Source organism: Canis aureus, chromosome 28, assembly GCF_053574225.1.
Source record: "Canis aureus isolate CA01 chromosome 28, VMU_Caureus_v.1.0, whole genome shotgun sequence".
NCBI classification, from domain to species: Eukaryota; Metazoa; Chordata; class Mammalia; order Carnivora; family Canidae; genus Canis; species Canis aureus.
The window spans coordinates 25,070,526-25,084,616 of NC_135638.1; the positions used below are offsets into that span (position 1 = coordinate 25,070,526).

General features: G+C 35.9%; 1 protein-coding gene across 4 annotated transcripts in view; it reads left to right on the forward strand.

Annotated features, from left to right (window-relative positions):
- ARFGEF1 (ARF guanine nucleotide exchange factor 1) overlaps positions 1–14,091 on the forward strand; it is a 140,622-nt gene that overhangs the window by 41,915 nt on the left and 84,616 nt on the right. For all 4 annotated transcript variants that reach the window (XM_077876676.1, XM_077876677.1, XM_077876678.1 and 1 more), the window contains exons 2-5: positions 3,254–3,284; positions 3,785–3,941; positions 12,167–12,313; positions 13,683–13,862. In XM_077876676.1, coding sequence (XP_077732802.1) covers positions 3,254–3,284; positions 3,785–3,941; positions 12,167–12,313; positions 13,683–13,862 — 515 coding nt within the window. The remainder of the gene's footprint in view (positions 1–3,253; positions 3,285–3,784; positions 3,942–12,166; positions 12,314–13,682; positions 13,863–14,091) is intronic.

Genomic DNA, 14,091 nt, shown 5'->3' on the forward strand with positions numbered 1-14,091 from the left:
AATGTTTGTCCTGATAATCGTAGAATGAATTTCTCAGTACAGTTGCATTAGTTAATAGTAGGTTGCTTAAATATAGGATAGTGTGTCCTGTATAATACCCTAAGACAAGCGAAACTAGTTTCTGGATCACTGCTTACTAGCTGTTTGACCTTAAAGTTATTATTTAACTAAACTGATCCATAGTTTCCTTCTTGATAAAATAAAGAGTTGTCCTTTGAGGATGAAATTAGATAATGTGTGGAAAAATGTTTTAAACTCTACATTGTTAAAAAAAATAAAATAAAAATAAAATAAACTCTACATTGTTGTGCAAATAAAAACTAGTATTGCATATTCTTTAAAAATTTCAACTTGTTTTAAAATATTGTGGCTTATTATATTGTTACTTTTAGTATTATGACAAATACTTATTTTCTGCCTCTTCCTTATTGCCCCTTGTCCTTTTTTTTTTTTTTTTTCCCCTTGTCCTTTTAATCTTGATTACTTTTTAGTGACAGTGTGTTTCAGCTTAAGTGGCCTCAAATGGCTTTGAAAAGAAACATATTAAAATGAATACATAGTCTTTTTTTTTTTTTTATAATTCACGTATTGTACCTTTATTTTTGAAAATGAATACATAGTCTTAATGGGACTCTAAAAATACAAACATTTTGCAGGACCAGAAAGATAACCATGTAAACTATGTTGATAATCAGCGGGAAGAATTGTATTTCTTCTGCGACCTTTAAAGATTTTATCAAAACATTTAAAACTTTTTTACTGTGGGTTATAAATGTATAGGGAAAGGAAAGAGGAAAACTCATATTTAGTACAAGATAATTTAAAACATTAGAAATAGTGAGTTAAATTGTTTTCTTCATTAAAAAAAGCTTTTCTAGATCAGTTTGAACAGTATTTGCTTTGTATAACTTACAATATAAAGATAGAAAAATATATAGTACTATCTGATTTAGAGAAACATCACATTCAATGTAGCTTATGTTGGGTATGTTTTATTTATGTTTAATAGTTTTAGACTATTTAAATACGGACATTTAGGGGCGCCTGGATGGCTCAAGTCAGTGAGTGTGCAACTGCCGATTTTGGCTCAGGTCATGATCTTGGGGTCCTGAGATTGAGTGCACATCAGGCTGTGTGCTCAGTAGGGAGTCTGCTTGAGATTTTCTCCCTCTGCCCTCCTCATCTAATAGATAGATAGATAGATAGATAGATAGATAGATAGATAGATAGATAGATAGATAGATGATAGATGATAGATAGATAGATATGGACATTTAAAAATAATGGAATTACAGAATAAAATGGTTCATAGAGTCTTATAAGTTTCTTTGAACCATAATGTTTTAGAACTGAGTTCAGCAAACCATTTTTATAAAGGGCTTTTCAGGCCAAGAAGAAAAATCAAGGATATTATATAAGTACTTACATACTAAGAGGAAACAAATTTACATAGATTTTTTGTTGATGAGATTCCAAATAATCATAATTGAGTATAAATTTTGTAATCCTGGTCTAATGAGAATTCTTTTAGGTGGAGTAACATCACTCTTCACTAGATTTGAAAGTTAGTGTACCCTATTATCAAAATGATTGCAGATACTCAGCTGTAAAAACTATTCTTAAACTCAGGAAAACAGGTGGTGCGTGGCTTTGGCACGTGAGCCATAGTTGTTGACTGATGTTTTAGAATATAAGGGACTTTTGCAGTCATCTAGTAGTGAAGTGAGGGTTGTTTCCTAAGATCATACAGTTATTTAGTAATAGGCGGTGTCAAACCATAGTGCTTTATAAAATGAACTACTTCTGATGTTCTTAACGAATATATTATTAACCAGAATACCCTATTTCCTGCATATTTTATAAATGGAAATTCACCTTCTACAAAAATTGCCACCTTACCCCTTTCCCTACTTTATATCTTTTTTTTCCTTACTTGAATTTTGCAATACCTCAGCTTCTTAAATAATAATGATAATATTTTAAATGAAAAATACGGTTTTAAAATTTTTAATGAAGACTTGGGACAGTTAATTTATCTTCCATTCGTCTGTACTGTATTTTTTAAGATGATTTAAATTATTTTCAATTATATGTATTGGTGAACTGTACAGTTTTTTTTTAACTGTACAGTTTTAATAGCCATATACAGATCTTTGGTATGAGACATTGTGAACTTTTATTGAGTAGTAGTTTAAATACCTATGGATACTATTTTCATATTGTCCCCCTTCCACTTCTACCACTGGTAAAAAAATTTTAATACTCTAACACATTTGATCAATATTCATAGATATACCTATGTAATAGAGTGGTTAAGAAACCAGCATCTGGAATTAGATTATCTAGTTGTGAAACCTGATTAGACATACACCCAAGCTATGTAGCCCTTGAGCAAATTATTTAACCTCTTTGTGCCTCACTTTCCTGATCTTTAAAATGAAAATGCTAGTACAGACCTCATAGGGTTACTGTGACAGTTAATTATGCTGGTACATGTAAAATGTAATAGTGCTTGGCACATGGTCTGTTCTCAACAACTGTTGTTTACAATAATAGTAACTGTAAATGTTTGAATGTTTTTCTTCCACATTTCAAACAGGTTTAATCAATTAAGCAGACACCCTAGCCTATTAATTAAGTCTAAGTGTCTTTTATTAACAGGTAGGATTTACCTAATTTACCTCATAAGTTATATACCACAGAAGGGAAAATTTCCCATTGAACTGGGTATGTGTATTTTACAGTGCCGTATATAGTCCTAAGTAGAAAAATTGGTTAAGTATCAACACATGTACATGGTCAAGAGGTTATAGTCCTGGTTTAATAATCTTGAGATAATCACAAGAATGATATGTTGAGTCCCCCTCCACCCTTCACTGAACATGTGCCCTGTATTTTAGAACTTGAATACAATATATATAATACTCCATTCTGAATGCTTCAGGTTGGCATAGTTACTTGACCAAAAAACATTCTACTTTGAGAAAAGAAATACTTTGGGAATTAGTAATTTACAGTTGTACCTATCCTTCTGGTTATTAACATATATTCTTTGTATAGCTTCATAAGATGATTTGTGTAATTAATACATTTAATAGCAAGAGAATTTTAGTACTGAATTTTCTTTTGAATTTGCATTCTTTCCAACTTCTTATAGACGTTACACATTAGTTTGCAAAAACCTGTAATCAAATTACTTGATGATCTTTCTGTTGTTAAGTTTTCTAACATATGCCTCTTTTTTCCCCCGCAGAGGAAATAAAAGCGGAAACTGAAAAACAAAGGTTCGTGGGGTTTCTTTTCTAGTAAAAATAATTTGCAGGCATATCAGTCTTGGCTAAAATACTTAAGTGGCAAATTTTCTGTATATCATCTTTATAATAAAATTAATAAAAATTATTTTTAAGAAATAGAAGCCAAAAAAGTTCTCATTAAAAAGTATATAAAGGTATTCCTGAAATACCATAGATACTTTGTAAAGTCGTTGCATAAAGACTTTGATTCATATTTAGAAAGTTTACTAAACATTTAATTACTTGTAATTTAAATACGTTTTAAGTAATAACTATTTTTTTTTCTTACATTTAGTTACAGCTCTGGCTACTAGCTTTTGAACTGTAGCAAGTTATAATTTCTCTAGGGTTTGCTTACCCTTATGAAATATGGGAAGATGACAGTTGGTTTAGCAAAATTCCTTTTAGAACTGAAATTCTGTGTTTTTGTGTGAGTTCATCCTCAATATGAAAAGTGTGATACTCTAATCAAACCCTTCTTTTTCCTTTAGTCCTCCTCCTGGAGAAACAAAAGGTGGATCAAGTACCCTTCCACCAGTGAAATCGAAGACAAATTTTATTGAAGCAGACAAGTACTTCTTACCCTTTGAATTGGCATGCCAGTCCAAATGTCCCCGTATAGTTAGTACATCTCTTGATTGTTTACAGGTATGTATAAAATGGCATTATCTAAAAACTATTTAATTTGAATGTGTTTCTAATTAAACATTACTCACAATTGGGATTCATTTTCCATTAAAGCCTTGAATATTCTCTTTGTGATAAGAAACCAAATGGTTGCTTAATAATTGCAAATAGGATATTCCTAGTTTAAGGGTAACAAAAATCATTAGTTAGCTTAGTGAGATACATTATCTTTACTAAGTGTTGATTTGGTCTCATTTTCTATTAGTGAAATGCAAAAGCTATAATACGTTTAACTTGCTGATGACTTTACATACATCATTATTTGCGATGATTGTACTAAATGCCTGCTGTTTTATTTAAAGCAGGAGGTTAATATGGACAAGTTAGTGTTTATATTCACTGCTGGACTGTAGCTCTGATTTTTATTTATATCAGAAAAATTCCTTAAATCTTTCATCCTATTTTATTTACACACACACACAGACACACAGTATTCTTTTAAGATATATGTAAAACTTCCAGATGGGAGGGGTCTTTCTCTTTTCAGGTGTTTTCACTGTTTGGGAAATTATACCTATTGAACTGACAATTCAGTGGCTAGGAAAAGACTATATTCATATGATTTTTTTGGGAAGAGAGATGAAATTCATTTGATTTGTGACTTGTCTTTGAAAAATTAAAATTATGGTATCTATGGCTTTCAGGGCTATAATGGCTGATGAATGAATAAATCTATGATCTATGATTTATTATAGCCAGTGCATGGAAATTGGATTTTCTGCATTTTCACAGATCTGATGTGGAAAGAGATTTTGAGTCATTTATTTATTTTTTATTATTTTTTAATCTTCTAGAAGTTTATTTATTTATTCTTTTATATATTTTTTTATTGGAGTTCGATTTGCCAGCATATAGCATAACACCTAGTGCTCATCCCGTCCATTGCCCCCCCTCAGTGCCTGTCACCCAGTTATCCCATCCCCGCACCCACCTCCCTTTCCACTATGCTGTATTCGTTTCCCAGACTTAGGAGTCTCTCATGTTTTGTCACTCTCTGATTTTTCCCACTCATTTTCTCTCCTTTCTCCTATTATCTCTTTCACTATTTTTTATGTTCTCCATATGAGTGAAACCATGTAATGATTGTCCTTCTTCGATTGAATTACTTCACTCAGCATAATGCCCTCCAGTTCCATCCACGTCAGAGCAAATGGTGGGTATTCGTCGTTTCTCATGGCTGAATAATATTCCATTATTCCATTGTATACATATACCACATCTTCTTTATCTATTCATCTTTCGATGCATACTGAGGCTCCTTCCACAGTTTGGCTATTGTGGACATTGCTGCTATAAACATTGGGGTGCAGGTGTCTTGGCTTTTCACTGCATCTGTATCTTTGGGGTAAAACCCCAGTAGTGCAATTTCTGGGTCGTAGGGTAGCTGTATTTTTAACTCTTTGAGGAACCTCCACACAGTTTTTCAGATTGACTGTACCTGTTCACATTCCCACCAATAGTGCAAGAGGGTTCCCCTTTCTCCACATCCTCTCCAACAATTGTTATTTCCTGTCTTGTTAATTTTCCCCATTCTCACTGGTATGAGGTGGTATCTCATTGTGGTTTTGATTTGTATTTCCCTGATGACAAGTAATGCGGAGCATCTTCTCATGTGCTTGTTGACCATGTGTATGTCTTCTTTGGAGAAATTTCTGTTCATGTATTTTGCCCATTTCATGATTGGATTGTTTGTTTCTTTGCTGTTGAGTTTAATAAGTTCTTTATAGATCTTGGATACTAGCCCTCTATCTGATAGGTCATTTGCAAATATCTTCTCCCATTCTGTAGGTTGTCTTTTTAGTTTTGTTGACTGTTTCTTTTGCTGTGCAGAAGCTTTTTATCTTGATGAAGTCCAGTAGTTCATTTTTGCTTTTGTTTCATTTGCCTTCATAGATGTATCTTGCAAGAAGTTGCTGTGGCCAAGTTCAAAAAGGGTGTTGCCTGTGTTCTCCTCTAGGATTTTGATGGATTCTTGTCTCACGTTTAGATCTTTCATCCATTTTGAGTTTATCTTTGTGTATGGTGTAAGAGAATGGGTCTAGTTTCATTCTTCTGCACATAGCTGTCCAATTTTCCCCAGCACCATTTATTGAAGAGACTTTCCTTTTTCCAGTGGATACTCTTTCCTGCTTTGTCAAATATTAGTTGGCCATCGAGTTGAGCACCCATTTCTGGGTTCTCTATTCTGTTCCACTGATCTATGTGTCTGTTTTTGTGCCAGTACCACACTGTCTTGATGATCACAGCTTTGTACTACAACTTGAAATCCAGCATTGTGATGCCCCCGGCTCTGGGTTTTCGTTTTTCAGTATTCCCCTGGCTATTTGGAGTCTTTCCTGATTCCACACAAATCTTAAGATGATTTGTTCCAACTCTCTGAAGAAAGTCCATGGTATTTTGATAGGGATTGCATTAAATGTCTAAATTGCCTTGGGTAGCATTGACATTTTCACAATATTAATTCTTCCAATCCATGAGCATGGAATATTTTTCCATCTCTTTGTGTCTTCCTCAGTTTCTTTCAGAAGTGCTCTGTAGTTTCTAGGGTATAGAGTCTTTACCTCTTTGGTTAGGTTTATTTCTAACCAAAGAATCTTATGCTTTTGGGTGCAATTGTAAATGGGATTGACTCCTTAATTTCTTTTTTCTTCTGTCTCATTGTTAGTGTATAGAAATGCCAATGATTTCTGGGCATTGATTTTATATCCTGCCACATTGCCCAATTGCTGTATGAGTTCTAGCAATCTTGGGGTGGAGTCTTTTGAGTTTTCCATGTAACAGTATCGTGTCATCTGCGAAGAGGGAGAGTTTGACTTCTTCTTTGACAATGAATGCCTTTTATTTCTTTTTGTGGTCTGATTGCTGAGGCTAGGACTTCTAGTACTATGTTAAATAACAGTGGTTATTCAGAGTGAACATCCTTGTCATGTTCCTGATCTTAGGGGAAAGGCTCTCAGTTTTTCCCGATTGAGAATGATATTTGCAGTGGGCTTTTCATAGATGGCTTTTAAGATGCTGAGGAATATTCCCTCTATCTCTATACTCTGAAGAGATTTGATCAGGAATGAATGCTGCATTTTGTCAAATGCATTCTCTGCATCTATTGAGAGGATCGTATGGTTCTTGTTTTTTCTCTTGTTGATGTGATCTATCACGATGATTATTTTACGAGTGTTGAACCAGCCTTGCATCTCGGGGAATAAATCCCACTTGGCTGTGATGAATAATCTTCTTAATGTACTGTTGGATCCTATTGGCTCGTATCTTGTTGAGATTTTTTGCATCTGTGTTCATCAGAGATATTGGTCTATAATTCTCCTTTTTGGTGGGGTCTTTGTCTGGTTTTGGAATTAAGGTGGTGCTGGCCTCATAAAACGAGTTTGGAAGTATCTCGTCCCTTTCTATCCTTTGGAACAGCTTTAGTAGAATAGGTATTATTTCTTCTTTAAACGTTTGATAGAATTCTCCTGGGAAGCCATCTGGCCCTGGACTTTTGTGTCTTGGGAGGTTTTTGATGACTGCTTCAATTTCCTCCCTGGTTATTGGCCTCTTCAGGTTTTTTATTTCTTCCTGTTCTAGTTTTGGTAATTTTTGGTTTTCCAGAAATGCATCCATTTCTTCTAGATTGCCTAATTTATTGGCATATAGCTGCTCGTAATACGTTTTAAAAATTGTTTGTATTTCCTTGGTATTGGTTGTGATCTCTCCTCTTTCATTCATGCTTTTATTAATTTGAGTCTTTTTTCTTTTTATAAGGCTGGCTAATGATTTATCCATCTTACTAATTCTTTCAAAGAACCAACTCCTGGTTTTGTTGATCTTGCCTACAGTTCTTCTGGTCTCTAGTTCATTGAGTTCTGCTCAAATCTTTATTCTCTCTCTTCTTCTGCTTGGTGTAGGTTTTATTTGCTGTTCTTTCTCCAGTTCCTTTAGGTGCAAGGTTAGCTTGTGTATTTGAGTTTTTTCCAGTTTTTTGAGGGATGCTTGTATTGCAATGTAAGATGTTCCCTCTTAGGATTGCTTTTGCTGTATCCCAAAGATTTTGAACTGTTGTATCTTCATTTTCATTAGTTTGCCTGAATCTTTTTAAATCTTCTCTAATTTCCTGGTTGACCCATTCATCTTTTAGCAGGATGGTCTTTAACCTCCACGTGTTTGAAATCCTTTTAAATTTCTTCTTGTGATTGAGTTCTAGTTTCAAAGCATTGTGGTCTGAAAATATGCAGGAGATAATTCCAATCTTTTGGTATCAGTTGAGACCTGATTTGTGACTCAGTATGTGGTTTATTCTGGAGAAAGTTCCATTGTGCACTTGAGAAGAATGTGTATTCAGTTGTGTTCAGATAAAAAGTTCTGTAAATATCTGTGAAATCCCTCTGGTCCAGTGTATCATTTAAAGCCCTTGTTTCTCTGGTGATGTTGTGCTTAGAATATCTGTCATTTGCAGGAAGTGCCATGTCAAAGTCTCCTACTATTACTGTATTATCTAAGTATGTTTTTACTTTGGTTATTAATTGATTGATATACTTGGCATCTCCCACATTAGGGGCATAAATATTCATGATTGTTAGGTTTACTTGTTGGATAGATCCTTTAAGTATGATATAGTGTCCCTCTTCATTCTAACGAACAGTCTTTTGGATAAACTTTATCTCATATGAGGATTGCTACCCCAGCTTTCTTTTGAGGACCATTTGAATGTTAAATGGTTCTCCACCCTTTCATTTTGAGGCTGAAGGTGTCCTTAGGTCTAAAATGAGACTCTTATAGGCAGCAAATAGATGGGTCTTGCTTTTTTATCCAGTCTGAAACCCTGCATCTTTTGATGGGATCATTTAGCCCATTCACGTTCAGAGTAACTATTGAAAGATACGAATTTAGTGTCATCGTAATACCTATTCAGTCCCTGTTCTTTTTTTTTTTTTTAAGATATTATTTATTTATTCATGAAAGACACAGAGAGAAAGGCAGAGACATAGGCAGAGGGAGAAGCAGGCTCCAGGCAAGGAGCCCGATGTGGGACTCCATCCTGAGACCACGAGATCACACCCTGAGCCAGGGGCAGGTGCCCAACTGCTGAGCCACGCAGGCATCCCTCAGTCCCTGTTCTTGTGGATTATTTCTTTGGGCTTCCTCTTTCTTTTTCAGTGTCCCCCTTAATATTTCTTACAGAGCTGGTTTGGTGGTCACATATTCTTTCAGTTTCTGCCTATCTTGGAAGCTCTTTATCTCTCCTTCTATTCTGAATGAGAGCCTTATTGAATAAAGCATTCTTGGCTGCATGTTCTTCTCATTTAGTACCCTGAATATATTATGCCAGCCCTTTCTGGCCTGCCAGGTCTCTGTGGAGAAGTCTGCTATTTATCTGTTATTTCTCCCTATATAAGTTAAGAATCTCTGGTCTCTTGCTGCTTTAAGGATTTTCTCTTTATCTTTGGAATTTGCAAGCTTCACTATTAAATGTCGAGGTGTTGAACGGTTTTTGTTTTTTTTGGGGGGAGGAACATCTAGATCTCCTGGATCTGAATGCCTGTTTCCCTCCCCAAGTTAGGGAAGTTCTCAGCTATGATTTGTTCAAATATGCTTTCTGGCCCTTGTCTCTTTCAGTGTTTTCTGGAACCCCAATTATATCTAGATTCTTCCTTCTGAGGCTATCATTTATTTCCCTTAACCTTTCCTCATGGTCTCTTAATTGTTTTTCTCTTTTTTCCTCACCTTCCTTCCTTGTATCAACTTGTCTTCTATGTTGCTCACACTTTCTTCCACCTCATTAACCCTGTCGTTAGGACATCCAATTTGGATTGTATCTCATTTAATTGATTTTAAATTTTGGCCTGATTAGATCTAAATTCTGCAGTCATGAAGTCTCTTGAATCTTTTATGCATTTTCCAAGAGCCACCAGTAGCTTTATAGTTGTGCCCTGAATTGGCTTTCTGACATCGAATTGTAATCCATATTCTGTAACTCTGTGGCAGGGAGTACTGTTTCTGCTTCTTTCTTTTGTGGTGAATTCTTCCTTCTAGTCACTTTACTCCGTGCAGAGTGGCTGTATGAGCCGGCTGAGTCAAGAATATCAACCACGACCTAAGTAAATTTCACCCTAGATTGATTCTGACAAGGTCAGAGATCAGAAAATGAAAACAAAGATTAGAACAAAATAAAACAAAAGGACTACAAGTGAAAAACAAATTTTAAAACAAAGTAGTGAAAAATAAAAGGCCAAGAATCCCAAAGAAGAAGATAAAAAAGAAAGAGAAAAGGAAAAAAAAAAAGGGAGAGGAACTAGGAGATGGTGGTGGTGAGGAAGTTGTAGTGGCGAGAGTGGTCCTAGAGGGTGATCCTCTTGGTTCTGAGTGTATTAAGTTCTGTATGTTAGAAGATGCTCAGTCCCAAATTTATATAAACTAGCAATACTTGTAGAAAGCCCCAACATTGACCACCAAAACATAAACAAGATAAAAGAGGGGGGCAGAATGGGAATGAAGAGAGAATATCTCACAGAATAAACCAGCACGGTATTCCACTTGGTTCAGGGTGCATGCTGATCATGTTTTAGAAGGTGAGGCAGTGAACACAACACAAAACAAAAAAAATATGCTGTATATCTCCCAAAATTAAATTGAGTATGTTGCAGGGAATCTAGAAGTGGAAAATATATCTAAGACAAGTAATTGTAGAAATATGAAAGTCAAAAAGGAAACTTAAAAATGAAGAAGTTGTAAAATAATGTAGTTAAGGTGGGAAAAGAGGAAAAAAATATTGGAAATTTTTAGCCTGATATAAAAATGAGTTGTACTGGAAAAAGGGGGGGAAAAAAAAAGGAGAGGTACCCTCTAGTTCTATATATTATAAATTGCTCGACTTCCCCTGGAGCTTTCCAGTTATCTTTGGTCAAGAACTTGCTCTTCCCTGGTTCTTCAAGCTGGTCTTCTGGGTTCTGGGGGAGCGGTCTGCTGTACTGAATCTCAGGTGTGTGTGCTTGGGTGGAGATGCCTCACCCCTGCCAGGTGCAAGGCTCAGTGGGAGCTGTTTGCCGGGTGAAGCCTTTGTTCCCTGGCAGCCCGCCTTTCCCCAAGCACAAGGTGAAACGAGGAAAAACAACAATGGTGGCAGCCAGAATTCCAGCTCTGGAGTCGTCTCCCCACTAGTAACTAATGTAGTCTTTCAGTCCGCACTGGCCTAAATGTTCCCAGCCTGGCATGGGTACATGGGTGCACTGATTTGCACAGCTTGCAGGGCGCCCAGTGGCAGAGTTCTCGCTGTCCTGTGCCCTCCCCGCTTCCGCCTGTCCCAGGGGGAACACAGGATTGTGGACTTTGCTCAGCACCCTGGGATCCAGGGCCCTATGCTGTTGAAATTGTGCTCCCAGTGGCCGCGGCTTCCGAAGGCAGCAGGGCACAGACATCTCTCTTTGGAGCCGGCCCACCTAACCGACTGGCTTCTCCCAAATGCCCTGCCAGCTTCTTGATCTAGCCCTTTACTGAGATTGGTCCTCAGTTTGTGGATTTTTAAAGTTCCCGCTTCTCCGGGCCTGGGCTTTCCTGTCCTGGACGCTTTTGTCACCTGGCTTTAGCCTAGTTTCTCTTGGTGCCGCTCCCCTGCTTGATTTTTTTTTTATTTTATTTTTTCTGCCTTCCTACCTTGCTAGCAGCCAAAACCCTTCCCTCCGTAGCGTTCCGGCTGTTCTCTTTAAATCTCAGGTCGAAAAAAATAAAAAAATAAATCTTAGGTCGAATTCGTAGGTGTTCAGGATGTTTTGAAAGTTATATAGGTAAGTTGGTGGGACCAGGTGAGTTGAGGACCCCTACTCTTCTGCCATCTTGCCCATTTAAATGTGATAATACAACTTTCACAAAAGCAGTATCAATAGTGATTAAATAGAAAGCAGTAAGCTACTCTCATTCATCAGAGACAAGGTCTAAGGCTTGGCTTTCTCAAAATGTTGCCTGATTGTTTTATTGTGGTTATTATGTTTCTGTGGTTATTATGAATGTAAATAATTTTATGTGTTTGTAGCTAATAAAGTTTTCTTCATGAAAGTTTGGTATAGCCTTGGCTTTGATTTTACTTTAATGTTTTTATATGAAAGGTTTCATGTATATTCAATTATACACTATAGTTTTAATGTATATTTAATTAGCATATATGTATTAGTTTAATTAGGATCTTTGTTTTTCAATTTCAGAAACTTATTGCTTATGGTCACTTGACTGGTAATGCTCCAGATAGTACAACACCAGGCAAAAAATTAATTGATAGAATTATTGAAACAATTTGTGGCTGTTTCCAGGGTCCTCAAACAGATGAAGGCGTTCAATTGCAAATAATAAAGGTAATTGATTATATAGTGAATTTGTCATTCACAATCTCTATTTTTTTAAATCTGAAGCTATTTATCTTAGAAATATTTAGAAAGGTCATTTTATGTGCTTTCCAGCTGTAGTTGAGGTCTTTTAGTTGCTTTTTAGATACCATTTGAGGAGATTTTGTTGATTATCATCTAGAAGATTATATGTCCAGTGGGCCCTCAGAGTCTCCCAGAGTTTTTCAGTTTCTGAAATGTTTGCTGTATATATTCCATCTTTTGAGCTTTAGGGCCCATGTGATGGTCCCTGTGACCCCTATACTTTCTTTTGTACTTTTCTAGACCCCTTATAGTCTGCCCTCTATTTGTGCACCGGCTTTCCAGATTCCCTTGTACCTATTCATCTGCTGTACCTACTCAGCCAATCTTTGTGCTGTAACTTACCTGGATGATTAAACTCCTTAAAAGAAAAGTCACTCAGTTGTTTTTTCAGTCTCTTATATGTTTTGAATTCTTAAGGTGACTGCTAAATGGTTTTGGTGATATATTTGTAAATCAGTAAAATTTTCCTATGCTTTTAGTACTTTTGAAATCATTTACATGTATAAAGTATTTTTCGTATGTGAATATAGCCCTTCTGAGCCTTTCAGTTTCATAGCTGTATTTACTTCACAAGTCATATCTTTATTCTAAAAAAAGCTGCCTAATCAATTGGCCTATCATTTGCAATTTCTTATCACTCATGGTTTATTTAGCATATACTTAGTGCTGACTCTGCATAGCTTTTGTTATACAACATAAAAGGAAAGAAAAAGGAGTTCTTGCTCTTGAGAAATTGCAAGTTACCCTAATGTATGAACATTCACGTAAGTTAAAGCTATTGACTTTATTGAAAGATTCACTTAGGATGATTTTAAATGCTTTACTCCAATTTAATCTGATATTTTAAAACTTTATTCTATTTGTAAACCTCTTCAACAACAACAGCAGTACATTTATTGAGCTGTAAGAAATATCTCAGAAAAAATTGGGAGTGAATAAGAAAATGTATCTTCCAAAGTTGACAGTCTCATTCAACAGATATGTCATATGAAGCATATCTGTGTTCTGCTGCAACAGAGTTAGTGCTGTGCATTTTAAGAAACTAAGTAATCTTTTTATTAAGATGAAACTTGGGCTGAAACAATTTAATTGAATAGTTTTCTATAGTTGGGTTTGGATTATTTGGAAATTACTGCCAGGTGATGATATGTATTCAAGGCTGGTAGAAATTCTTTTGGTGTATACTGAAAATTGTGTACTGGTGTCTGAAAGCTTAAATTATAAAAATATTCATATTTTTGTGCTAAAACTCTGGATGTAGAAAATTGCTTCAACTGTGTCTTTCTTTTTAAAGGCTTTACTTACTGCAGTAACATCTCAACACATAGAAATTCATGAAGGAACTGTACTGCAAGCTGTGAGAACATGTTACAATATCTATCTAGCAAGCAAAAATCTCATCAATCAGACAACAGCCAAAGCTACTCTTACTCAGATGCTAAATGTTATCTTTGCACGCATGGAAAACCAAGCGGTAAGTATTAAGAAAGAGAGATTGTAAAGAATACCACAGGCATCAAATACAGAAACGAGTTTATAGGGATGCCCAGGTGGCTCAGCGGTTAAGCGTCTGCCTTCGGCTCAGGGTGTGATCCCGGAGTCCCAGGATTGAGTTCCACATCAGGCTCCCTGCATGCAGCCTGCTTCTCCCTCTGTGTCTCTACCTCTCTCTCTGTATCTGTCGTGAATAAATAAATAAAATA